The 27,223-nt window shown below is 42.2% G+C and overlaps 1 protein-coding gene and 1 long non-coding RNA gene across 2 annotated transcripts in view; both read right to left on the bottom strand.

The window, feature by feature from the left end:
- Positions 1–4,003: 4,003 nt before the first annotated feature.
- Positions 4,004–7,026, bottom strand: LOC142153162 (uncharacterized). The gene is made up of 2 exons (XR_012691449.1): positions 5,786–7,026; positions 4,004–5,652 (listed from the first exon to the last, which is right to left on the bottom strand). It is a non-coding gene; the product is annotated as an uncharacterized LOC142153162 (long non-coding RNA).
- Positions 7,027–7,061: 35 nt separating this feature from the next.
- RASSF8 (Ras association domain family member 8) overlaps positions 7,062–27,223 on the bottom strand; it is a 56,442-nt gene continuing 36,280 nt past the window's right edge. Inside the window, exons 2-5 of the mRNA XM_075210466.1 lie at positions 21,944–22,204; positions 11,603–12,498; positions 9,910–10,048; positions 7,062–8,520 (exon numbers count right to left, since the gene is read on the bottom strand). Coding sequence (XP_075066567.1) covers positions 8,399–8,520; positions 9,910–10,048; positions 11,603–12,498; positions 21,944–22,046 — 1,260 coding nt within the window. The 5' untranslated portion in view covers positions 22,047–22,204 and the 3' untranslated portion in view covers positions 7,062–8,398. The remainder of the gene's footprint in view (positions 8,521–9,909; positions 10,049–11,602; positions 12,499–21,943; positions 22,205–27,223) is intronic.

The raw sequence follows: 27,223 nt of genomic DNA, 5'->3' as shown, positions 1-27,223 counted from the left end.
GCCTGTTTCTACAGAAAGAAATCCAGAGCCTGAACATCCACATCAATTTCGGGGTCTAGCGTTATTTTAAAAACTAGACAAACGCTTCAGCCGGCTTATTTACAAAGAAAAGCCTTGTATATAGTAATACAGCCAATTATGTGTTCATTTACTCTTCCAGTTCAGCATTTGCAGTCTCCTTCTGGTTTTCACACAACCCAGCAATCTGCTGTCCAGGAAAAATGACTCAAAAGTATAAACTGTACTTGGACCAGCGCCAGACAAACCACGTACGTCCGCGTCTCCTGCCGCTTCCAACGTATTATTGTGAGTAACAAGAAATCTCATTTATGCTGTGGTACAAGATCGGGGTTATTTGATTTGGGCGTTTTGACTCATAGCTTTAATATGACAAAAGTTGATGCTTTTTTTGGAGGTTAAGTACAATTTCTAAAATCTTACAATGCCTCAACGTGCGGCTCCGTCTCTACTGACCCATTACACTACACGCACATCAGATTTCTCTCCACACACAAGTACTTACATCACAGCCCCTCCGCGGTACCGCAGACCAGGTCCTTTTACTTTCCATGGGGACCTCTCTCGCCCTTTCCAGTTCCACTGTGAGGAACATTTCTTGGTGCACTACGATCAATGTAATAAAAACTTTCGAAAACCGAATATTGGCGCAATAACGTTGGCTAATGTAAGATATAAAGGACAGTAAACCAAGCAGTAGTTTAGGAGAAAAATGTAAATTAATGAAGAGATTCTAAGGTGTTTGCATTGTGTCTTCAAAGTCCAACCTACAGTTACGGGGGGAGGTGGGCCCACAAAGCTGGGCGCAAATTGCTTTTCTGTGGAGGCGCAGGACCTTGAAATGCACTTAGCGGACAAATAACAAATTGTCTGTGGTTACCGTGGCTACACTGCAGACGCTCCCTTAGAACAACCGTGCAATAATTACAGGTCACAATGCAGCAGGTCCCTGCGTTCTATCTGTGGGGGCTTCAGACTGCGCCATGTGTCATTATTACCTCTCCGCTATGCGGCTCTTCCTGCGCATTACCCGCAGCCTCTCTCTCTGCTATGACAGGTGCTTGCAAGGTAAGATTTCAAGAGAAAACCTAATTAGTGTTACTTGTCTATAAATGTTTTAAAAAAAAGGCTATTCTCTCTTCAGGAGGGATAGGGTAAATAAAAGGGGAGGAGGAGTATGTCTTTATATTAAGCCAGAGCTAAAACCAAGTATTCAGGAAGTTATATATGAGAATATTGGTGATAATATAAAGGCACTGTAGGTGGAAATATCCAGCGGAGGAAAAAGTTCAGAGAAGTTGCTGACAGGGATATGCTATAAACCGCCAGATATTAGTACGATTGAGGAAGCACAATTTCTACAGCAAATTGAAAAGGCTGCACAACTAGGTCAAGTTTTAATTATGGGGGATTTTAATTATCCGGACATTGATTGGAGTACTGAGACCTGCGGTACAGCTAGGGGAAATAGGTTTCTGAGCACGCTAAAAGATCATTACATGTCCCAATTAGTAGAGGAACCAACTAGAAACCGGACTATACTGGACCTAGTAATAACAAACAATGTAGACGTAATATCAAATATTCAAGTAAAGGAGCACTTGGGAAACAGTGATCATAATATTGTCTCATTTGAAATTAGTTTCCAGGGAGCAACAGTATAAGGGATCAACTAGGACTTTAAACTTTAGAAAGGCAAATTTTAATATGCTAAAGGAGTCCAAAAACTTTGTCCCAGTCTATGCATCTTATAACGGAAGAAAAGTAGGCTGTCTTTAAAATGTTGTTGGAAACATACACATATAAAAGTTAATTCCTATGGGAAACAAATGTAAAATAATTAAGTCTAAACCAATGTGGCTAAATAAAAAGGTAAGGGAAGAAATGTAAAGGAAGAAGCGGGCATTTAAATTGTTTAAGTCTGAAGGGTCAGAGGATTCCTTCCATATCTATAAGAAATGTAATAAAACATGCAAAAAGGAAATTAGATTGGCTAAATTAGAAAATGATAAACAAGTTGCAAAAGAAAGTAAGACCAACCCCCCAAAAAGTTTATAAATGGAAAAAGGATTAAAAAACATAATATAGGACCCCTAAGAAGTGAGATGGATAAATTGATAAATGATACTAAGGAAAAAGCAGAGGTATTAAACACTTTCTTTTCTTCCGTATTTACTAGAGCGGAACAAATGGTAAAAATACATAAAAACTTAAATGAAACCGTACCATTAATACTTGGCTGACAAAGAAAGAAGTCCCAAAGGCGACTGAAGAATATTAAGATAAATAAAGCTCCAAGGGTCCTTATAGAGCTAAACTCAGAAATAGCTAGACCGCTATTTTTAATTTCATAGATTCAATCTCATCAGGGTTAGTACCAAGGGATTGGCGAATAGCAGATGTGGTGCCGTTGTTTAAAAAGGGGACGAGATCACAACCAGGGAATTATAGACCTGTAAGCCTGACATCAATAGTGGGAAAACTACTGGAAGGTATATTAAGGGATAGTAATCAGGATTACTTGATGCGCAATAAGATTATTAGTGGGAATCAGCATGGATTTGTGAGGGATAGGTCATGTCAAACTAATCTAATTAGTTTCTACGAGGAAGTTAGTGGGAACTTAGACCAAGGCAGCACAGTAGATGTGGTATACTTAGATTTTGCAAAGGCCTTTGATACAGTACCACACAAGAGGTTGGTTTACAAAATAAGGGAACTGGGTCTAGGATACAACATTTGTACTTGGATCGAAAACTGGTTAGAGAATAGGGAACAGAGAGTTGTGATAAATGGAACATTTTCTACTTGGTCATAAGTCTTAAGTGGAGACCTCAAGGTTCTGTGCTGGGGCCACTCATTTTTAATATATTTATTAATGACCTTGGTGATGGTTTAGAGAGTAAAGTTTCCATTTTCCAGACGACACTAAACTCCGTAAGGTAATAAAATCAGAGCAAGATGTAGCTTTTCTACAGAGGGACTTAAATAAACTGGAGGATTGGGTGGCCAAATGGAATATGAGGTTTAACATAGATCATGATCAATCTATAAATTAAATGGGATTAATTTAGGAGAATCTATAATGGAAAAGGATTTGGGAGTGCTCGTAGACAGTAGACTTAGCAATAGTGCTCAATGTCAAGCAGCAGCTGCAAGGGCAAATAAAGTATTGGCATGTATAAAAAGGGGCATAGATACAAGGGAAGTCAGTGTAACTTTGCCACTGTATAAATCGTTGGTAAGACCTCATCTTGAATATGCAGTACAGTTCTGGGCACCACTCTATAAAGAAGATATTTTGGAACTAGAAAGGGTTCAGTGGATGGCGACAAAATTGATAAAGGGTATGGAGTCATTAAGTTACGAGGAAAGGTTAGCCAGTTTAGGCATGTTTACTTTAGAAAAGAGGCGTCTTAAGAGGAGATATGATTACTATGTACAAATACATTAAGGGTCAATACAGAGAACTTTCATGGGAACTTTGTAGCCCATGGACTATACACAGGACACGCGGTCACCCCCTAAGGTTAGAGAAAAGAAAGTTTCACAACCAGCAAAGGAAGGGGTTCTTTACAGTAAGGGCAGTCAAGATATGGAATTCACTGCCAGGGAAGGTTGTGATGGCATATTCAATAGATATGTTTAAGAAAGGGTTAGACAGATTTTTAGCGGAAAAATCTATCCAGGATTACGACCATTAATTAAAATGAAGGATAGTAGTGGATATAGGGAAAAAATAGGACTGCAATATTGGGTTTTGGGGGATTTTTCCAAATTATACAGATTGGCAGTTGCTTAATCTGGATCAATTTCAAATATAAGTGCAGGATCGCAGGAGATCCAAAATAGGTTGAACTTGATGGACTGGTGTCTTGTTTTTTCAACCTCATCAACTATGTTATATTGCCCATTTATATATGGAAAGGCGTAAAAAACTAAAACACACTTTATTCCGTCTTATGAAATAATTAAGACAACGAGGCGAAGTTCCCAATGTGTGCGGGATTTATATTGTATGCAACAAATCATCAAATTTCATAGCAATAAGTAACAACGTGTGAGTAAAATCAGAAAATAGATAATATCATTAACAGAAAATAGATAATTACATATAATACAGAATATCATCTTACATTGAAGCAAAGGCAAGCAGAGCTTAGTTCATTCACAGTTTCTGAGCATGGAGAAAGCTGGAATTATAATAAAAAAAACAAAAAAGTAAAAAAAAAAAAAAAAAGTTTTATTTAAAAACCTCCTTCAGTTCGTTTAATAGTCTCCTGACTATCTTAAAAGCAGCCATTATGTGGCTTGGAAAAATAATAGAAAGCAATCTATCAATTTATTATGAAGTAGCAACAGCAATGAGGCACTTCGGGCCTCATGCCTCAGTGATGTCAGATGAATATTGCTTCATTCTTAAAAATGGCGACTGCCTCACCGAGGTCACAAGTTCTCATGGCCGCCCCCACTGTAAGTGACAGGGACACTGTAAAAAGCAACAGTTATTGCCATAATCTGTTCAGAATCACACACTCACTTATGTCTACTTAACAAGCAAAATGTAAGAAAACCACATTCAGTCCTCACTGGATAATACTTGGAAAAGTCTCATTGACCTTTAATTTGTTCATCTTATAAAACGTTACTTTAGGTCACGGAACCTTAGTTTGGTTTTGACAAAAGGGTTCAGCGATTCATTAAACTCAGGATTGGGGTTTTACAGGCAGCCCCAGCGTTGTATAAACATGATTAATGACTGCAGCCCGATGCTACGTCAACATTTATGTATAATGTGGCAGAACCTGGAAGACGTTACACATTGTAGATCAGGTTTAGGCCAGCACGGACTCTCCAGCCGCTGGGGAACTACAAGTCCCAGAATAGGGATTGCAGTCCTTCAACATCTAGAGAGTCACAGTGTACATCAAAGGTCATCGTATGTGGTCTTCAGATACCTAGAACAGGTCATGTTTACAGGATGTCCTGTATTGAGCAGTGGGATTAAATTTCGTTGGCCGTGTAATTATCCCCTCTATATCTAGTCAGATAACCCGAAAAGAGACCTGCCTGGGGGCCAGAGTTTGGGCACTGTGCGGCAGGTAACTGTGCAGAGACGTTAATGTAACAAATAGCAACCAGATACCTCTGCCCCAATTTCCTTAATGCCACCTGAGTTTGTAACAAAGACTTAGTTTGACGGGACCCATTTAGCGTCTGGAGTGTATCATAATACAAGAGTGTAATGGGCAATAAATTCAGAGCATATTTAATATGTTAAGAGGCCACAATAATTCTACATTGTAGAACCTTACTTTGGGCGCAAAATCGACTAAAAAAAACAACAACTTTATAACTGCCATACAGTCATTTGCAGCAAGTTCTGGAGATCAAAATAATTTTGTGGGCCAAAAATAAAGAGAAATTCAGTTTTCAGTTATCCTGCATAAGTTATTGTGGCCAGTATCTCCTGGTAATAAGACACAAACCTGGTGGGATCAGAAACCTGTGAGAAAACAAATATATATATATATATATATATATCTATCTATCTATCTATCTCTCAACGCTGTGTCAATGCTGGCTAATCTAGTGGAATACAATGCAGACACAGACTACCATCCGCATAAATGTCTGAATCGGGGAGTGAAACGTTCATCATAACCCATACAAGGGATAAAAAGGCGACAACGGCCATAGTAACGTTCACTGTCGCTTTGTAAACAGCCCAGGGCAGAAAGTGATTGGTCGCTACGGACAACAGGACACGTTTCCTTTGCATCATCTTTAATAAGTTCCCCTCAGTGTGCGGTAAGAACCTTACATTGTGCCACTGAAAACATGTTTAATACGGGGCCGAACTCTATCTAGAAATGGAATCTTGTGAACCGTCTTGTTCTAGTTACCATGGAGATATTACAGAACCTGATCTCTTAAAATAACTTTATCGATACAGTACAGTGGTGACAAGGCCAAATCCCCCAGATGTGAATCATGTATTGCTTGTTACAATGTTACATTCCACTATAGGGATCACGGATCCCTATGGCAAACAGATTATATTAGAGACCCATGGGAAATATCCCCAAATGGATACAGGTTAAAGTTGTATATAGCATCCATGCACCTCCATATAATTTTATGCTTGCACAGAAAATAAACTTACCACAAGTACACAAGATTTTATTTCATATATAACCTGTTTACCATAGAGGTCAATGATGCTTATTCCACATCAGTCTGGGATCCATCGCTGTACAGTGAATAGAAGGCATTTCATGAACAGACCAAAAATGGCTGCTTCCACTGTATGCGAGAGGTCTCTTATCTACAGAATCATCAGACTTTTTGGAATGTAAAAATAAAAAAAATTCCAACACCCCCCCCCCCCCTCTTCTATGAATGTGAAAAAAAAACCCACTTAAAAAAAAATGATTATAAAATATAGGTTCATGTTCCTCCTTTTTCGAAAGGCTGCAAATCACGTTAAACATACGTGTTCTTCAGCGACATATATTGGATCCCTCTACTCTAGCATTAACATTGTTTACATACAAATCCGATTCCATCCAATAGTCCCAATTTTTACAGGACACAAAAAGCGGCAGAACTTAAAAGAAGGCAGGCGTGACCTCAAGCCAACGTGATCGGTCAGATCAGGCTGGGGGTGTGGTCAAATTAGGGCATGGCTTATTTTGTCCCCGTTTTAAATATTGGGACGTAGGCGATTAAAAACAGTTTCCTCCACTCACCGAAATGCCAAGTTGTCATAAGCAATTACTACATGCTTCAAACCTTTGGCGATTCCACGTCAGACCTGGAGGATGGCGCCTGAATCATCTTTAATGGTCGGCTATAACGTAACTGTGAATGTATCTAACTGTACATTCTCTACTGACTAAAAAATAAATATGAATAATAACGTAATAATGATATTGCTTCCTGTAAAAGCGCTCTTTGAATATTTATTTGCTTTTGTTATCAATGGCTTTAAAAGAGGAAAACCGCTCTTTGATAAAAAAAAATAAAAAAATACTACAACAAAAAACAGGTCTAGTATTCTAATAATGCAGCCAGGAATCTTTATAGAATAAAGGTCCCTGCTACTCTTGGAATATAGTAGTTATTGGAATGTCTATCCACCGTCTTAAAGACACCTTCTTAAAGGACCACGAAACGTGGCCATTAAAATACGACATAAGTATTATGGTTGAATAGAGGGAATCAACTGCTGGCGGTGGGACTACTAGTCCCAGCATGCCACAATTTTATTAGTCTACTCACCAAACGTTGGGTTTTCTGTTAAAGTTCTGTTGCTGCATTTTGGGGCCGTTTCGTCCGTTAGTTGCCAAATTATGGCATCTAATCATTAGACGATCGCAGAAGCCAAGACTGACTTGGTATCATTAAAACTGTAATACTAAAGTAAGATTAGGATTGTATTTCTCATTTTAATTCTTGAAAACAAAAAAACGATTTCCTGTACGCTGTAACCAGAAATGAGATTCGGCTGCTCGAACCCTAAAGTTTCAGTTAAATCCGAATATTGCAGAGAACGCCTAAGATTTAGTGCACCCCAAGCGTTGGCACCACTCAGAGAGCGGCCTCGCACCTACTGACCTAATATTTATATTGCAATAATCACTGAAAACAAGAGACGACCCGCTGTGTTAAATCACTTGGCAGATTGACATATACAATTTTATTGATGAATTTTATTATTTCCACCTAAATCCCCGTCGTCGTGCCCAATCACCCCGGGATCTGAATTGTGAGTAATACTGCGATCCCTACTCATTGTCTCACCTTCCATTCCCCAAAAACGAAAAATAAACCCTAAAGAGCGACTTTATAACACTGTTCTGGTTGAGAACTGAGAAAAACAAAACATAAAGTAGTGTGAAATACTGGACATGTACATAAAATATATAACAAATACATTATTATCTTTTCATCATTGACATAAGATATAAAATTCATAAGCAAATGGAAAAATATATATATATATATATTTATATCACTTTCAATACTTCTGTACACCAGCGAAAGCACTGGGATCAGCCACACCGAGCGTTTCCAGACAGTCTTTGATTTTATATAATACTTGGAAATAAGTATTGGTAGTAAATTGGAAAAAAAAAAAAGAGCGTTGATGTCAGTGTAACATGCTAGCAATGGCGTATTGCTTCATACTTGCTGATCGAACCCGTCTCTTGGGAAGAGTCAGTGCGGTTATGGCTCCTGGTCGGGATGGGGGGGGTGTCCGGGGACTTTTAGTGGGTGAAGATCAGGAGTGACTCCATTTTGTCTAGTGGTGGCGGGATTGTAGAAATGTCCTCAGCCGCGACCCCGAAGAGCGCGTTTGAAAGCAGCGCGTTAGTTATACGTAGATGCCCTCAGGGTTGAATCCCGACGACAGGGCGTTCTGGAGGATCCGTAGGTTGCTGGGCAGCTGCCGCGAAGACCCCGGCCGTTTTAGAGACCCCGACTGAAACGTTGGCTCTGGGTGGGAGAAAATACAGAGGAATGAATCATTACCACACAGCTCGGCATTTAAAAAGAAGATTAACATGGAAATAACTAACTTGTGGGATGGTATAATTCAAATGAGCTGAGGGTTGGACAAGGCACATACACGGTCCCTATTTTTATGGGTAGGGTGGTCTTTGTAGTAATCACATCTTTAGTGCATATTTAGAGTATCAGCAAACCCTCAAATATAAGTGAAGACTGACTCTACAAGGCGACTACCACAACACAGACAACGGCTTACCCGACTTGACAAGTGCGAAGGTCTCAATGACGAAAGACTGGTAAGTCCGAAGGTTAAAATTACTACCGGCCACAATCGCGAGGAATGAAGAAGCCGGCGCACAGTCACGTGACTTTCTGGGACGATACTATTATTAGGGGTGTTAAGGGAGTAATGCAAGGAGGAGCCGGGTGTACAATATTTTATAGCAAGACTTGTACTTTCTACATCCGGCGCCTCCTTGCATTACTCCCTTAACACCCCTAATAATAGTATCGTCCCAGAAAGTCACATGACTGTGCGCCGGCTTCTTCAATCCTCACGATTGTAGTCGGTAGTAATATCAAACCTTCGGACTTACCAGTCTTTCGTCATTGAGAGCTTCGCACTTGTCAAGTCGGGTAAGCCGTTGTCGGTGTTGTGGTAGTCGGGGGGTCACGTACCCAACCCCCACAAGGGTCTCTATAGATCAGTTAGTGAGCACTTGGTTTGAAACACGTTGGAACACTTCTGCAAATAAAGCGTTGTGGTTCCATTTTTTGCAGGTCGTAGAGAGTGCGGTTAGTCAGCATATTCCGACCAGTGTCATGACATCCAGGGACAGGTGTGAGAACAACGTGTTAACGTTAAATTAAACATAACAATTGGAACTTACTTATACTTGCGTTAAATCCTTTTCCTTTTAGTCCATTGGAGGACAAGGTACTAGGGGTACAGAGTGCAGCCAGGAATCAGGGCACTACAAATATGTCAATCATATCTCTTCTTCCATACCCCATGTCTGCCAGGACAAACTCCAGCTATTAATTTAACCGAGCCCCAAAAGACAGAGAAGGAGAAACACAACACGAGAACCAGAGGGTAAAGGGCGGACATTCAGAGTCACCCCAATGGAATAAGAGAAAAAGATTTAACATAAGTATAAAACTCCACTCTCTCAGGACACATGAACATTGGGGCATGCCATAGCTACCCTTGCATTTGTGTATGCTCAGCAGAGGTGGTGCAAAGCACCTCCCTCTCAAAACTGGCATCCTTAGATGCAAACATCGCCCCGCCAGTGTGTGCTCCGGCAGGCGTGGGGGTATGGTAGGAGGGCAAGCCGAGAATGACGGCAATGACACATAAACCAGATTTACCCTTTTCTGGCTGGGAGAATTCGGCATCGCTGGGCTCTGCCGGGAGCACCGTGACTTTAGTGCCAGTTTGCTGGATGAACTGTTGGAGATTCACCTGCCGGAGCTCTTTGGTCAATTGTTCTAGATCCTGCTCTCGATCCTGAAGGAGGAAGAGAAAGTGATTAGTGCGCAGGTCATTGCGTTACTCATATAACATGGAGTGATGTGAACCGTGTGCGCTGAGATATGCAGATTGAACGCATTTGTAAATGCACTAAACTTAGGCAAACTGATGGGGGTTTCCTAGTGCCTGGAAACCCCCCTCCAAGCCTGGGGCACTGTACAATTGAGATGGCTGGACCCTGCCCCCGTTTCACACGGCTCAGCTTGAAAGGGGAGAGCTGCGTGCACCTAACAGTAGTGCACACAGCATTGCCCATGTATAATATGGGGATAGGAAGAGTTGGAGAACGGCCAAGCACTATCTAAAATTATAGCTACGCCCCCATGCATGCTTATCACGCCCACTGGGGGCTTGGTGTGGAAACCCCCCTCTACAAATTCTGTGTTTGCACCTGCTAAACGCATAAATACAACGCGGTTTACATGCGTTAATGTTATATCAAAAACACATTAATTATTTTGCAGAGAGCAGCAACAATGCTGAAATAAAATAAACATCAGCTATGATATCGGCCTGGTTATACTTTAATGAATAGGGAAGGGAGGGGTTGTGTGACCTCAGATTACTACCGCTTATAAAACTCAATTGATATATGTTAGCTGAAAACATCCAGCTCACAAGTAGATGGGTTAGAAAAAAAAACCTTGAATTAAATGTGTTCATTTTTACAAGACAGGAAAAAAACCAATATATATCAAAAAGCAATGTTAAACTCATGGTGGATTAAATATTATATAATTTTTATAATTTGACTCTAAAAGTAAGTTTTGAGAGTCACTTATTTCTCTATTGAAAATACAAAAAGTTATTCCCTGCCATATAAGTGAGGTCACGCCCCAAATTTATCAGTTCTACAGCTTTTAGTTGCAATACACAGACCACCAGTTGTATCAACTAGACCAGCCTGTAGCCAATCAGAGCATTAGAACATTAACATGGCGTGAGCAGCCTGTAGCCAATCAAAGGTCTAATTTAACTGTAACAAGTCAGCAACAAAAGTCCTGTGCGAAATGTGTGTACCTCTCACCCACTCATCACATGCTCCCATTCCCGGTTGCAGGAATTTTTTTCCGGCTGCACCCACTGTGTGGAATTCCCTCCCTCACAAAATAAAACTTTCCTCTTGTCTACAAACTTTCAAGCGGCCTCTGAAGTCTCACCTCTTCAGGCGACCTTATAATATTCCTTGATCACATCTCGTCTACCTGCCTGAAAACCCAGACCGGTCCGGGACTCTCCCTTCAACAATGACTGAACCAATCAAATATTTTTCCATTCACAATTTAACTTTAGACAAACGTTTGAACACGAGCTACAAAAGTAGTGTTAAATCTGAGATTTATGACTTATTATTATCTCATACGTCTCTAAAGCCGCTGTCTGGATGTGTTTCAGCATTGTGTTTATCCAACTGTCTGCAGCTTGTATTACAGGGATGGGGATATAACTCTATGTGAGGGACAGTACTCATTACAGCCTCGGTTATTGAGAATGTATTGAACGTAATAAACTCTTGGACCTATGACTCACCATCAACCTCTTTGCGGCCTGTCCCAGAGACCTCTCCACCGCCTTGGTGCCGTTCTCCAGCCGTACACTTTCCAGTCCCTGAACCTCCAGCTCAGCTTTGATCTTCTCAATCTTCCCCCTCACAACTTCTTCATTAATCTGTGACTCCTGCACCTCCCTCTGCAGTTTCTCCGCCTCAATCCCGCTCCCTATACTGTGGATTTGGCTCTGGTAACTCTTCAGCTGGTTCTCGCATTGGACCATCTGTTGGGTCATCTCTTGGAGCTGCTCCTTAAGCTGCTTTTCGTTTTCTACCTCGATTTGCAGCTCGTTCTCCCAGAACTCCTCTTCCTCGATCTCCACCTCGTTCCGTTTGATCTTTTGCTCCAACCTCCCGATTTCCTCCTCCAAACCGGACTTGTGCTTCTGTTCCCAATATCGCTCCTCCGCTTGGCTGGAGTCCAGCTGCTTCTCGAGCGTCAGGAGCTTCTCGGTCTGTAGGTGAATCAGCTTCTTCAGCTCCTCGGCTGATGTTTTACAGTTCTTAAGAACTCTTTGCTTTAACTCAGACTCTTTACCTTTCCCAAAAATGTCCATTAGTCCCTTGGCACCACCGGTAAAAGTCAGAGACTTTCTCTTTGGCTCCCTCCTCTTTATGGACTTGTCGTTCTGGGGGCGCAGTTTGGCCAGAGGAGGAAGGCTTTGCCTGTACAAGTTCCGCTCCGGGATGTGGGCATGGGCAATGCAGTCCGACGTGGGCCTCTCGCTCAGAGACGGCCCGGTGCGCCTCAAAATCAGCTGCACGTCGCTGGCGTACTGTCCCCACTTGTTTAACGAAATCACTGGGTTTTCATGAGGAGCTAAATGTCTCTCAGTCTCTCTCCATTTCTCTATCAATGTGTATCTTCCGGTGCGACCTTTGGGGAGGAAGAAAGAGAACGGGATTAGAGCCAATTGTATTATGGGGAAAAAGTAATATCATTTATTAGCTAAGGGGATAGACATAAGACGCCAGCTTTCAAGAATGGCTACATCTCATTGCCGGACTTACTGTACCAAGTTTGACGAATAAACAGGAGTCTTCATAGTTTGCAATATAAGTTTTTTTCAGTTAACCAATATAATTTTTCCTGCTTTGATTCCAACATGGTGCAATATTTTATTGTAGCTGTCTGAGAGACATTTCTGAAAACTGGTGCAGGGAGAAGTGTAAGTTGTAAGTTATAGCAACCAATAAGACGTGTAATCGTCAAAGGATACTAGTAAAATGACGGTGATAATATAGTTAGTTGGGTTTTTTTTTTTTTTTCCAGTTACACGTGAACCAGTTTTGATAAAGGTCCCTCTCTTGTCTATTGTGTTAGTACCGGTACAAATAAATGCTGCCAGAAGATGGCGCTGTCTGATCACCTCTAAATACATGACCAGCAAAAGTGTGTGTGTGAGTGTGTGTGTGTGTGTGTGTGTACACATGTGTGAGTGTGTGTGTGTACACACGTGTGTGTGTGTACACACGTGTGTGTGTGTGTACACACGTGTGTGTGTGTACACGTGTGTGTGTGTGTACACACGTGTGTGTGTGTGTACACACGTGTGTGTGTGTGTGTACACACGTGTGTGTGTGTGTGTACACACGTGTGTGTGTGTACACGTGTGTGTGTGTGTACACGTGTGTGTGTGTGTGTACACGTGTGTGTGTGTGTGTACACGTGTGTGTCCGCCCTATTGAAAAATACAGCAAAACACATGACAAATCATCATAAACAATTTTTATAGAACTCAATACACATATTACGCTATAAATAACAATAAAATAATAAATACTGTATTAAGTTTATACTTACAATGTTTCCCACCTACAAGATTAATGCAACATATTGGTTTTGTGCCCCCTCCTGCGACATTTATTAAAAAACTCTGAACTAGTAACACAAATCTGCTCTGTTTATTCAATTGAACTGTATTAAAACTCAAGGCCAACACAAACAAACAAACTCTGTCTATACCATAAATAAATAAAACCCTATATTACACACAAGCGCAGGGGAGAATGATGAAAGTAACATGTAAATGTAGCAAGAAGGCATGGACAAATGGAGGTAAAGTTGCCTGAAGACGGAAAACTCTTTTTAAAAAAGCAAATATTTTAATTGGCACAAATCCGCTTATAAAATGTTAGAACAGCACTGGTTAAATCAGAGAATCAAGAAGTTGCTCATAGCACACTTTCATATTTCAGAGAACGTCTGTCCCGCATTACAACTCCATGGCGTGGATCAACAAATCGTCCTGTCAGCAGCAATTTATACTACAATAAAAAGTGTTTTTTTTAACAATAGACCACTTTAGCACAGAATTTTCCTTATAGAATAGTATTTGCCCTCAGTATACAGAGCAGGGAACACTTTGGGATTTGTCACCAACTGCTCACACTAATGTCAAGATGAAATATGCATCCGGGCAGCACATTGGTTAGCACTTCTGCCTTACAGCACTGGGGTCATGAGTTCAATTCCCGACCATGGCCTTATCTGTGAGGAGTTTGTATGTTCTACCAGTGTTTGTGTGGGTTTCCTCCGGGTGCTCCGGTTTCCTCCCACACTCCAAAAACATATTGGTAGGTTAATTGGCTGCTATCAAAATTGACGTCTTTGTCTAACTATATTAGGGAATTTCTCTGTACAGCGCTGCGGAATTAGTGCCGCTATATAAATAAATGATGAGGATGATTATTCACCTTCACCGATATTAATAGATGTATAATATGACGTCTTCAAAGACGAGAATTTCCAGTTTGAAACATCAACAAATGTTCTTTCTAGGCAACTACGGCTCAAGTCATAGAAAAAAAAATTCTGGAATAAGATTTTAATTTCTGTTCACAAAGCTAGAAAGTTAGTCATTTTCTGCTTAATCTCCTCGGTATACCTTTGTACATACATCAGATCGGCCTCAGCTTGGTCACACAGACGCTCTGCACCGGGGAAGTCCAAACTTTAATGAATATATTTAAAGATTATAACATAGGAAAACCGATACCTAGAAAACAGAGATGGCTCCAAATCCTGGCATCTGTAACACAAATATGCTTCGCAGCCAAGTCATTGAGGCTACAAATCACACAACATGTTTAGAAACATATGTCGGCTCTCACACGCAGAGCATATTGCGTGTAGGAGGTTCTGTACGGAGCTTCTCCGCACAGAGTAAATACCAATCCTCAGCCCCGAATGACGCAGTAACTAGATTCTGCCCATCTAACTTGCTGTAGACTAACTTAAAGGGGAACTCCACCATCAGGGAAAGCTACTGTACAGGCAGATTTGTTTATTTGGTAACATTGGACACAACAGATAGACTCTGTTGCTTTGGCTACAATCGTATCTACACAGCAAATCTGTTACATTCAAGGGGAAAGGAAATAAATACTGAGAAGACTGAATTCAGAGTTTCCGTTTAACCAATGCAACAATGTATCATCTGGAATTCAAATATGTCAACTGTCCACTGTCTCCAACAGACCTTCCTCAAGATAACAAAATGCAACACCAAAGGCAGATTAAAGCGGATGCCATTTATTAAGTAGCGTTTTATTCCCTTGATTTATCTATAAAACATGGGACATAATATATCCCGCGTTGAGAAGTTATTTCTGCATGCATCAGGATATGCTGATGTGACCAGACAGCCCAACGCTGTGACATAAACCTTCCCGGATACTGTTGATCCACGCCATGGAGTTGTAATGCGGGACAGACGTTCTTTGAAATATGGAAGTGTGCTGTGAGCAACTTCTTGATTCTCCGATTTAACCAGTGCTGTTCTGACATTTATAAGCGGATTTGTGACCGATCCAATGTAACAGGGACCTATTCTCATAACGATCACTATACATCGGAGTTCGGCAGCCTGTCGCTCTCTAGACGTAGTACAACTACAAGTCTCAGCATGTCCTGCCAAGTACGCCGGGATTTATAATCCTACTACAACTGAAGGGCCACATGTGGACCAGCTCAGGTCACACAGAGGGCAATCTGTGGTCACTATTTATTAATCTAGCGCCATCTATCGTTATACAATGTGTCTAATTAATAAAGTATAGACACCAAGTCCAGAGATTTCACTTAAATCGAAAAATAAAACTCCGAAATTCATAGAAAGTGTAAGTACATGGGACGAATGTCTGAGACATCACTTTATTTTAAAGTTATCAGTTGGTAACACTGAACGACGTGTGCGGAATTTGGATTCTAGGGAAAACTGATGAAATTTTACCTTTACAGAGAAAAACAAACAAGCTACTGTTCTCTGTTATCAGTGTCTGTTGCTACATAGGACAGACCGCATTGTCCTTCAGTAGGATTACTTGACCAGAAGTCTGTATGTATCTGAAAATAAAAAGTACCCCAACAATCACATCTTAATCTAAAATACCTTCTGTTCTGATGGCCTCTGGAACTTCTCCCTATATATTTGCAGGTTTTTTTTTTTTTGTTTTTTTTTTTACATATATTAGCTTAAATCTTAAACTTATTGGTCATTTAATACAGAAGACAGAAAATAAAATAAGATGTACCCCTAGGAAACAACAAAGCCTATGGCAGCGATCACGAATACGCTGTACCTTGTACTAATCACTGGCCTTCATTAGTCTCCAAGCTGGGCTACTGCTAATAAACAAGTGATTGCCATGGGCTACAGAAGCGTTTAAATCACCTTTATTATTTTAGGATTAGTAAGTTATCAGTGGAGTGTTGGGAAATGTCCCAGAAGGTTGCAAAATCGCTGACTTTCCTGTACCCACGCCAAAACAGAAATTAACTTTTAAGGGTGGGGAGAACAGTCCGTATTTCATGTACAAGGACAGATAGATACAACGCTGAGGGGTCTCAGTGCATTCTTGTAGGACGAAATGACCCGAAAGCTGCGGACATTTCATCCTAAACCCCCCTCCCGGTGCGGACAGGAATCTGTGTCATTGTTTTAAAAGATCAAACCTCACCCCCCCTACTGGGTCTGTAATAATCTTTTGAAGGCAGGAACGGTAAATTAAGCAAAACATGCATTTAAGAAGAGAGGGCAAAGGTCACCGAGTCTTGATTGTACCCTGAAATCTCAGACCCACCACCCACAACGTTACTGCTATTGATTAGCTAGGGGCCATGTTTATGGGTATGGTTTCTAGGGGGGAGGGGGGGGGTAACAGGGAGAGGGTCAGATAGACATCCTCGGAGACTCAGGATATTTAAGAACACCTCAGGGGGTTTAAGGACTAAATGTCAAAATCAGCCCGAGGCGACTTTATGCATTTTTTTCCCTAACTTCCTGCTGTTACTTATATAAAGTGTTAACATTTCTGCCAGCTGTCCGCTGCTTAAAGGACAACTAAACCCCTCAAAGTAATATATTCACATATATATACGATGAAGTCTGTTTAAAAAGTAAAGCATTGGCACCCCGCTGCATTACAGACAACAATAGAGCCTGAGGTATCTTTAGTATGGCATCTGATAGGTCAAAAAGCTGAAGATGCAGTAATTTGAGATGCTGTGACATCACTGGCTCCACCCCTGTGTATGACTCAAACTAATCCATAAAGCGCATTTCTGTTAAGCAAGTCTGCCAGGCTGTCAGTCACTAACTTAGTTAGAGAAGCTCCTTCCTCTTAACATGGCAGCCTGCTGTCAGAGGGGAGAGAGAGAGAGCACGGACGAAATATTTAGTTACAGATAAACACTCCAGTTACGTTAATGCAGTGACACAATGTAATGACATTATGTGAGGGCAGGGGGCGCTGTATCACTGCCTCAGACACAAAAAAAGTTTTGTTGCATCGCTGTTTACCCTAAAATATAAATTGAACTCCAGAACAATCCCGGAAATCAGCGCACCACTAGAAGAGTGTCCGTCCCTAATGGATTTTCCATTTGTCTAATGTAGACAAGCAGTAACGAGCATGTATATTTGGATTTCATCTGGAAAATATGACCAGAGAAGGTCTGCTGAATAACTTTCTATTTTACAAGAGAACGGTTGACTCAGAGTCCTCATAGGAACGGAACCTAATTAATAGCGTTTTATCCATCCAGCGAGCACTGTCCTTGAATGGAGACAGCTGTGCGACAGTGGGATGAGACACGCAGGATCCTATTTAAAGGGACGTGCGCTCATCTGTGTTAACGATTAGACACAGGAAATTGTGGTGAGGCAGCCCAGGATAATGGTGTCCTCAGTGTCTGCATTCAAAGCAACATTTTTCTGGAAAGAAAAAAAAACAAAAAATTGTTTCCTGCACTTAAAGGGATATACAAAAATTGATATTTATATTGCAAATATTCTTCTCTCTTCTCCTTCCTTGTGGCTGAAATAAATCACATACAAATGATAACTGTATCATACCTGTTCATCTCAAGCAGGATCCACTAAAACTTTATCAAGTGAATTAACAAAAACAAGCACAAAGTCAGGCTAGCCATCCTCCCCATTACTATTCTGCCTTCTATATACGAAGACAGTGTGGCCGGCAGCGAGGACTTATCCGCCCTGCGTAACAGGGGTAACTTAATACTGGAGGGAAACTAGTAAGTTGTAGATCTAAGGCATATGGGGGGACTGCCACTCCTAGGGGCAGCTGGAAAATGACAGATTAGCCGTATCCAGTGTTCCCAGCCAGCAATGTAAGAGATGAACCAGAATGATCAGGGCCCTGCAAGATCAAAAGAGGAGCAAAGTCTTCTCAAATGTTCTTGTGGTTTCGAACGAGAGCCTACGGCACAGACATCTGTCAGCGATTTAACGGTTTACGGCGGAGTACAAGTCATAACATTTGTAGAAATGAGGTACGTCCCGCCATCCTCCTCGCTCTCAGAGACGGGATAAAGTCTACGTCTAATTCCACCCCAAACTAAATAAAATAAACCGATTAACATATCTTGAGATCTGAACAACCTGACTGCCAGCGACGCACTATAAATGGAACTCAGGACAATCTGTGACTGTCTATCCGCTCAGACAACTACCCCCATCAGATAGACGTACGGGGTACAGCAGGAGTTGTAGTACAGTAACAGCGATTGGCGATCACTGCTACACGCCACCATGTATAATTATGGTCATGTCTAGGGGCTCACCAGGCAAATAGACCTAATCCTTCAGAATATACGGATGGACAGACAGAGAAATGAGATTAAAGCACAGACAAAACAAACTTCACAAAATAGCTCTACTCAGGGACAACTCAAAAACTGACAAAAGCCACAACAGAGCGGCGTTTAGCTGCGCACAACCAGAGTGATGGCTGCGGAGTTGGAGGTCCCGGATAAGGCCGAGCTATATCCTGATCCCCCTTCTCTCCAGTTAAGGTGGCAATTTACTGGAGCACCTAACTTTTATCTGCGTCCCATCCAATGACAGACACTGGAGAGGAACTCTGATCTGCAGACCAATAAGAGGCTGTCATCTCTGAGGTTTCCGATTGGTCCTCTCGTTCACACCACATACAACGTCAGTATGAGATGATGACTAAGACATCGCAGCCGCGCTCTGTAACTGGAGTAATGTTGTTTTACTTTGCTTCGAAATCTCCACAAGAAAAAAAAACAAAAAACACATACACACATTCACAAATCAAATTCTCGTCCAGCCAACATACGACCGATTTATGTAATGGACAGTGTCCGTGACACAGGGTCTGGTAATACGACATAATTTACATAGCGCGCTATCTGTGCTCCACAGACCAGGCGCAATTCTGCGCCTCGATAGACTCCGCCTTACTGATCCGACAACCAATGTGCTTTGAGAGAAATCTGGGTTCAGCTTTGCAAAGAGGATGTGCACTGCGCCTGGGTCATTCTGCGTTTTGTAGAGGACCGCCAAATGTCTCTTGCCATTAACCACAGCGGAGTATTAAAAATATCAAACCTGACGCACGTCACCCTCTGCCCTGTTTCCCAGTTCTGCCTGAGCTCAGCTAATGAAAACAAAATGTAACAACTGGTGTGAACGAGAGGTGCTCTCACTCACTATAACTTACTGTCTATGTTGGCTGCAGACGAGTGGAAAGCGATATTGTTATTGTAGAAGAACAAGGGCACGTTCAAACACGGTGGTTTATCCGCGGTTCATTTAAAAGTCATTATCAGTGCTCTGTGACCTGACCTTCAGTCACGTACCTGCAGAAATCTCTCGGGGAGCCGATTTAGAAAGTACAGCAGTTCTGAACCAGCTCTAAGGGAATTTAACCAGTTCTAGGTATTACGGTACAGTCCTATGTAAGTCAGCACATTTATAGGCGATTGGTTTTATGACAACATAATTATTAGCTTTCATTCCGGACAGAAATGTCATAGACAGCAATAGCAACAGTGTCACCTGTTGGTAAAATGATATATGCATATATTCTCTCTCTTAGTATTAAGACTATCCAAGCAACATGATCAACAAATTAATGATAATGAAGCAGAAAATACTAAAACAAAATGACAAGATGCCGAGAATGCTGGAGAAAAGCCGCAATGAGAACACTCACAGCTGCTGAGATTGCTGGAGAAAAGCCGCAACGAGAACACTCACGGCCGCTGAGACTGCTGGAGAAAAGCTGCAACGAAAACACTCACAGCCGCTGAGATTGCTGGAGAAAAGCCGCAACGAGAACACTCACAGCCGCTGCTGCTTCCAATGATAAAAATAAAAATTGTGCATATAAAACTTTGCATAATATAACTGTGCACAATAATTACTCTCTCCAACATCTCACAGACCTGGTGTACAGGTAACTGCAAAACTGTGCTGTAGCCCCAAGTATCCCAGCTAATGTCTGCTTTTATGTTCTAAGCCAGTGACAGGCAACCTGTTACACTTCAGGGGCCAAATGTGTGGCCCTTGAATCTTCAAAAAGGGCCACATAATACCCCTAATCTCTGTAATAAGACAAATTAATACATTTAGTCATAGAACGAGGCTCCTATCTGAGAGCAGGAAGGAAAGGGGGGGGGGGGTACACAGGGGTAGGTTCAGAGAGGTACAATGAAACAGGGGGGTAATGGGTGTAGGAGTCCCCCCGTACAGGTTCAGGGAGCAGGTGTCACATACTGCAGACTCCGCTCTCAGCCTCTCCCGGACCTTCTAACAACACAGGAGACCAAGTTCACATCTGGTATTCCAAAGCTTTGCGCTAGAAATGTGGATACCATCTGGATTCCCCGCCACCGGGCGCATTCCTCCCGACAGCCTTTTACCAGACGAAAAACACTGAATTACATACAGAGGGAACAGAACTTTGGATCTAGGGCTTTGCCTTTCGTCCCAGTGGTCCAGGCTTCGGAGTTAACCCCTTGGCTTCCTGGATTAGGACAGTATGGGCAATTCACCCCCCAGGTCACACGTGCTGCGAGAGCAGCTCCCGTGACGCCCAGACTAAACTTCGTCCCGCAGCCAGAGAGCGTCTGTGCATAGATTAAACGCTGGGCTGTCTAACGTATCACAAACAGACGCTGTGTTCTAGCTAATAATAGCACAGAATACCATCCACTCCAATAAAACATTCCCAAGTCAGACATTTATGTCTGTTTACCTACACTCTCCCCTCTCAATTACCACAACCAATTCCCTCATTACTTATTAACATCCCGCTGATGTCTCGGCATCTCGGAGCACGGAAAGGGCATCGATGCCACGCTGGGACCATTAACCAACACACGTTTAATTGCCGGAGTGAGCAGGGGTATATTATCTTTACACCCTGATACAGGAGGGCCTGGAATCTATCAGTCAGGTTACAGAGCCAATCAGGAGATCAGGATAAAGAGGACTGTGAAACACAAGGGGGTATTAGAACCCACCCCATACCCCAGTGAGGGGGCAACGTGAAATAGTTCTGACAAGATTAGGGCTAGGCAGACGAGCCCCCCATTGACCACCGCTGCCATACCATGCAACTGGGTGGTATTGTCCACATTAATCAAGTATCCGACTGGTTGCTATGGGCAACACCAACTTTTCTACAAAGGAAAAGTTCTCTCTCTCCAGTCTACTTTCTTGCTACAATGTTGCTGCTCGTTGGAAAACAATTAACTCCTAGTACATTAGAGTAAATGTAGTAATAACAGTTAGCAGTGTAAAGAACTAGGATTGCAAATCATTATTAACAACGGAACATGAATTTAAAAGCAATATATCCTTAATGCCCCATGTGGGATATTCCATCAAGGCAACAACTAATCTTGGTAATAACATCCTTAGGGTCCGATGGACGTTAACAGTTAAGATTTCTGTGATTCTTTATATGACAGTGAAAGTGGAGTTTTGCCAAATTTTCCTTTAGAAACACAAAAAATTAAAATAAGCCCATTTGAGACTCACCGATGGCTTGTGCCAGAGCGATGACCACTTCTTGGCATGTGGTGGCCTCGGTCACGCCGCACACGATCCTCTGGACCCCATCCACCCATACTTTGAGCTCCATGATGAGGCTCAGAGAGGGGGCGAGAGTCTGGTGCTACGGTCCTCGGACGTCACGTCATGTTCAGCCCTCTGCGGAGGGGGGAAGGCGGGTCGCTCCAAAGCTACAAAAATAGGGATCAATCCTTCCAACACCAGGGTCTTTTGAAGTAGAAGATTATCCTTTAGAAAGAAAGAAAAAAAAAAAAGTACTTTTAACATTTTATAACTTATTATTTCAACTTTCTTGCAGCAATGTTGCTGCTCGTTGGAAAACAATTGTATTAATAACGGTAGCCATAATTTAGCAGTAATAATGTAAAGTAATTGCCATGTGCTCATGATGTGGGAGGGGGGTGTGAGGTAGGGGCACTGGTTAGGATTAAACAATGGTTGGATACAAGCAGAGCCCCTTCTTGTCAGAATCAATTGCATCACACAATCTCCATTTCTAGGGCAACGTTCCAGCAATGCTCACAGCCTATGTACCAAGGCAACACGGACGACAACGCTGCGTTGAGGTGCGCGGTCCAGCAACCAATCAGCAAATAGCCATTATCTGTCTTGTGTAATCTCTTGTGTAATACTTTAATTGTCTATCTGTCTTGTGTAAGTTAGACAATTAAAGTGTCTGATTGCAACACTGTGAGAATATAGTAAAGAAAAAAAGCTCAAGATGCTGCAGAGATCAGGTAAAACCAGATCAGGGAAAGAGAGAGGAACGTGCAGATTTCGTGGTACAACGCTACAACCAATGTGTGTGTGTGTTACAAGGGTCACCCACCGATCTCCCAGCAGCCCACACTGTGGAATAACCAGTCAATGGGTGAGCTTACATTAAAAAACCTATGTACACAGGCATTAAATGTCTCTGTGTGACAGCTTCAAGTAAAGGTAACGGTGTGGTCTCCATGCTACCATATCCCACCCAGACCCATCACACAGACAGAATGTAACAGGGGGGGGAGGGACTTGCTCATTCACTGGAATTTAAATAAAGGAAAACAACACCCCGTGGGTATAAATTAACACAGCAGCCACGATGACAGGCTTGTCACCGATTACTGGAGCCTGAAGCTAGAGCTAAATCTTAGCTTTACTAGGATACACAGAGAAGCAGGCATTTAGTGCACCAATAATTATAACAGCCTGGCCTATCAGATCACTAGGAAGCAGTGACATCACTGAGGCATGAGGCACTTCACACTTGAGCCACAGAGGAGTTTCAGGCTCTCCTGTGCAATCTACACATTACACATCCGCACTCACTAATTGCAGAAGTCAGTTGCCCTTATTACAAAACGACTCCAGGTAATGTCAGCTATATTATATCCTGGATGGAACCGCTGCAATTTAGACATGGAAGTCACATTTACTATGAAATACCTTGGAAAGAAACAGCATCACTTTGGAGTACCCTCCTTGTATTCGTTTTTTATAACTATACTTTTATTTTATTGTTTTATTTTTTTAAGCCTTTTTTTTTTTACCAAACAATTTGCTTTTAAGCTGTTTGTAAAACTACTAAAATGTACTAACCACTAAATCTGTGGATGACATTAAGTGGCACCCAGGGAACCAGTTGGTGCACTGCCGGATTCTACTGTCCCGGTGGGGATGCGCCTTCTTTTTGAGGCATTGTAGATCCACATGAAAATGCACGAGCTACCCCTTCACCTTTAAGACCCCCCCCCCCCCCCCCCCCCCCCACGGCCTACGAGAATTTTTAGGACCAATCCCCTTCATTACTGTAAACCTTTTCACCTAAAATACTGCTCTCTACTAAGCATCATTTTGGTCTTCATTAACCCCATTACTGGTTACTTTTTAATGTCTTTACTACAAAGGTATTGATGGTAAAATAATAGCCGCCATATTGAAATAACAAGAGGACTTTCGATTGCCAACGCCTCCTGCGGACCCAGAGAGAACACAGCAGAAAACGGCTTTACAGTCGCCCATCTCTGGAATCCCATTTAAAATATCTCATCCACAAAGAGAAATCTCATTTACACATAGGGACACAGGCGTTAGGAGTGCCCGGCCACTCCCGTCAGAAGATACAAACTTATACACCCTCTGCAGACTTCCAAGGAGTTTGAGCATTTAAACAAAAATATGCACAAAACAGCAACACAGGGACCTTTTGTTCTAGACATCCAGGACTACTTAACAGTTAACTGTGAACTTAGGAAAGCAAAATGTTCCCGATATAAAAAGGAAAGAAACTAAGATGCCCTCATTGAGTGGGGGGGGGGGGGGGTCACTAACCCACCACACTCACATCTTAATAATAAAAATAATATAATTTATTTGTTGGGCGCCACAAGGTTTCCGCAGCGCCGTACATAGTACAAACAGTAGACCATACAGGGTTAAACAGTACAGAACGATAAACACAAAGTACAAATGCTTCAGTAACTCCAGGACAGCCATATGGAGTAAGGACGGAGCAGAAGAATAGGTATGGAGACACGAGGGAAGAGGGGCCCTGCTCATAAGAGCTTACATCCTAAGGGAGGGTGGACAAATCAGACACGAGAGGGAGCTGGTGATGCCAGGGGAGAGAAGAAGGGGCCAGGGGAGAGAGGGAATATCGAGCATAGTAGATGAGGGGTTAAGTGGACATCTCCCCCCCCCCCCCCCCCCCCACCACCTCGTGAGCTCACAGTGGTTTGCAGGACATCCTGCAAATGACTGAGAAAACAATTAGATGTTACAGAACACCCATTGGACACCAGCCCGACATATGAAAAGGGAAATTAAGTTGGAAACTGTCAGTGGAAGATTCTGAGTCCCTATATATAAGACTGACATCATCATAATCCACGAGAGACAAGGTCTGTACTACAAAAGACCCAACTCAATGTTCTTCAGAGGATTCAATCAATCTTTTGATGATCAAATAAAGGGTTAATGGCCCAAAATGACTTGGAACAATATCATAATTATCACCATTTATTTATATAGCGCCACTGATTCCGCAGCGCTGTACAGAGAACTCACTCACATCAGTCCCTGCCCCATTGGAGCTTACAGTCTAAATTCCCTAACATACACACAGAGACAGACACACACAGACAGACAGACTAGGGTCAATTTGATAGCAGCCAATTAACCTACCAGGATGTTTTTGGAGTGTGGGAGGAAACCGGAGCACCCGGAGGAAACCCACGCAAACACAGGGATAACATACAAACTCCTCACAGATAAGGCCATGGTTGGGAATTGAACTCATGACTCCAGTGCTGTGAGGCAGAAGTGCTAACCACTGAGCCACCGTGCTGCCCTAATAACAATAGGGAGCAAAACTAGAATTTTAAGGGTCCAGTGCAAAACTTGTATCCCCCACTCCCCTAACGGATACGTTAAATATCACTGTGAGGTCTAAAGTGACCCAGGTCACCACTGGATCACAAACCAGAATTTACGGACATAGGTTAAGGCGGAATAGTGCATTTTGCATACAAATTTCTGTATTACTGGAACAAGTTATATAGCCGGAACAGCCGAATCGGTCCAGCATGCTATCTTTATAACGTTACGCAGCTAAGGGAGGTGGCGTTTCTCTATCTTGCATCACTCAGAGGCAGTACAGAAGCCCTAATTTGAGTGTCAGGGCTTGCAATCACAAAGGTAGCAAAATTGCCACGGATCCCAAATCGGGGCTTGACGTGCTTTGCAAATACAGCTTTCTGATCTAAGCTGCAGCACTTATTGTCTAAGATCTGTGTGATGATTCTTTTTGTGATGGAGGAAGGTGGTAATACTCCATTACACTTTGCAAAGAAAAAAATTGTAGATTCAGGGGCAAGACTGCATTTTGCCACGTTTGATAAGAAAACGGAAATATTTTGTTTCTTCAATGCTCTTTAAAATTTGTGCAATGTATTTTTGGAATCATTATACCAGACAAACCTTGTTGCTGTCTCCAGCTTCTGTGCCTGGCAGGCCGTGCTGGGACTTGTAGTGCCACATCAGCTGGTTTCCTATCCCTTTAACTGCAGGATATCCACGTGCACTCTTATTGGGGGTCACCAAAAGTTCCCCAGTTAGCATCACGTGATCAGCTACAGCCTAGAGGCTCCCCTACCCACTCTCCTAAAGTCTGTACATCCAACCTAATGAAGTCATGACACAATGTAACACAGACCTATGACTGAACGTCGGATTTTTCGTCTCTGTGTAAATTTAACAAGTCCAACAGCAATTGGAACCATCTGTGCACTATTAAAGTGTGTTCTGGATGCCAAAAAAACGAGCCCAGGCCCGGCCGGAGGGAGACTGTTTCCATGTGCTGGAACCAGTGTTCCTCCCCATTCACATTGCTGACATCTTGCAATTCAATCCTGTGCTCCAAGATCCTAAACAAACAGCCTTCAGATCAGTGGCATAATGAGAGCCCACTCCAGGGGAGTAGGGGAGGGGGGGGGGGGAGTGTAGAGGACGAGGAGGGGGGGGGGGGGGTGACACACCAAACACACATGTGAGAGCAGATTATTTCTAAAGTGCGTTTATCCCTTCAGAGAACCTGTGCGATACAAAAGAGCATTCGTTAAAAATTCATCCCGTGTCTGTATAATTACACTTCCAGAGCCAGCCATGCGGGATAGTCAGTTCATGGTCCGAGGGTGAGCTGCAGCCCATAGTTTTAAGAACTTGTTAGCTCTTCGTATGCTGTAGATAAAAAGCCAATCATTGGGAAAAGAAAAAAAATGTTTTCTTTAAGTCCGTATGCAATTATGTTTTGCTTATTGCAATACTCTGTCCTTCTATTTATCTATTTTTTATAACACAGTTATCCAATTTTCCCTTATAATATCCTTGTACCCTCCTCCAAACTAGCAGTGGAACCCCTCACGCTTCACTTGTATCCTATATGCGACTACCAAGAACGGGGGTCCGTTATACTAGGCTGCGTGGAGGGGATCTACAGATCCGGTTTTTAAAAATCGATCAGAATCTGTAATTTTTGCTTCCTGATGAAGCCTATAGCGATTAAACTTTGTAGTTGGTCATTCAATTGATGGTGTTTATGAGTCAGAGGGGCGGCTGGGGAAGGCCAACCAGACCTGTATCGAGTATCTTATGCATAATCCTGCGATCGCTCTTTCAAACAGAATGAAAATGGTCAAGTATTTGCAGCGTACGGAATGGGAGTACCCACGTTCGATTCAGAAAAGAGCTTTATGTACATATATT

Source organism: Mixophyes fleayi, chromosome 4 (assembly GCF_038048845.1).
Source record: "Mixophyes fleayi isolate aMixFle1 chromosome 4, aMixFle1.hap1, whole genome shotgun sequence".
Classification (NCBI taxonomy): domain Eukaryota; kingdom Metazoa; phylum Chordata; class Amphibia; order Anura; family Limnodynastidae; genus Mixophyes; species Mixophyes fleayi.
Note: the sequence above shows the minus strand (reverse complement) of the source record. Positions and strands in the feature narration are given on the sequence as shown.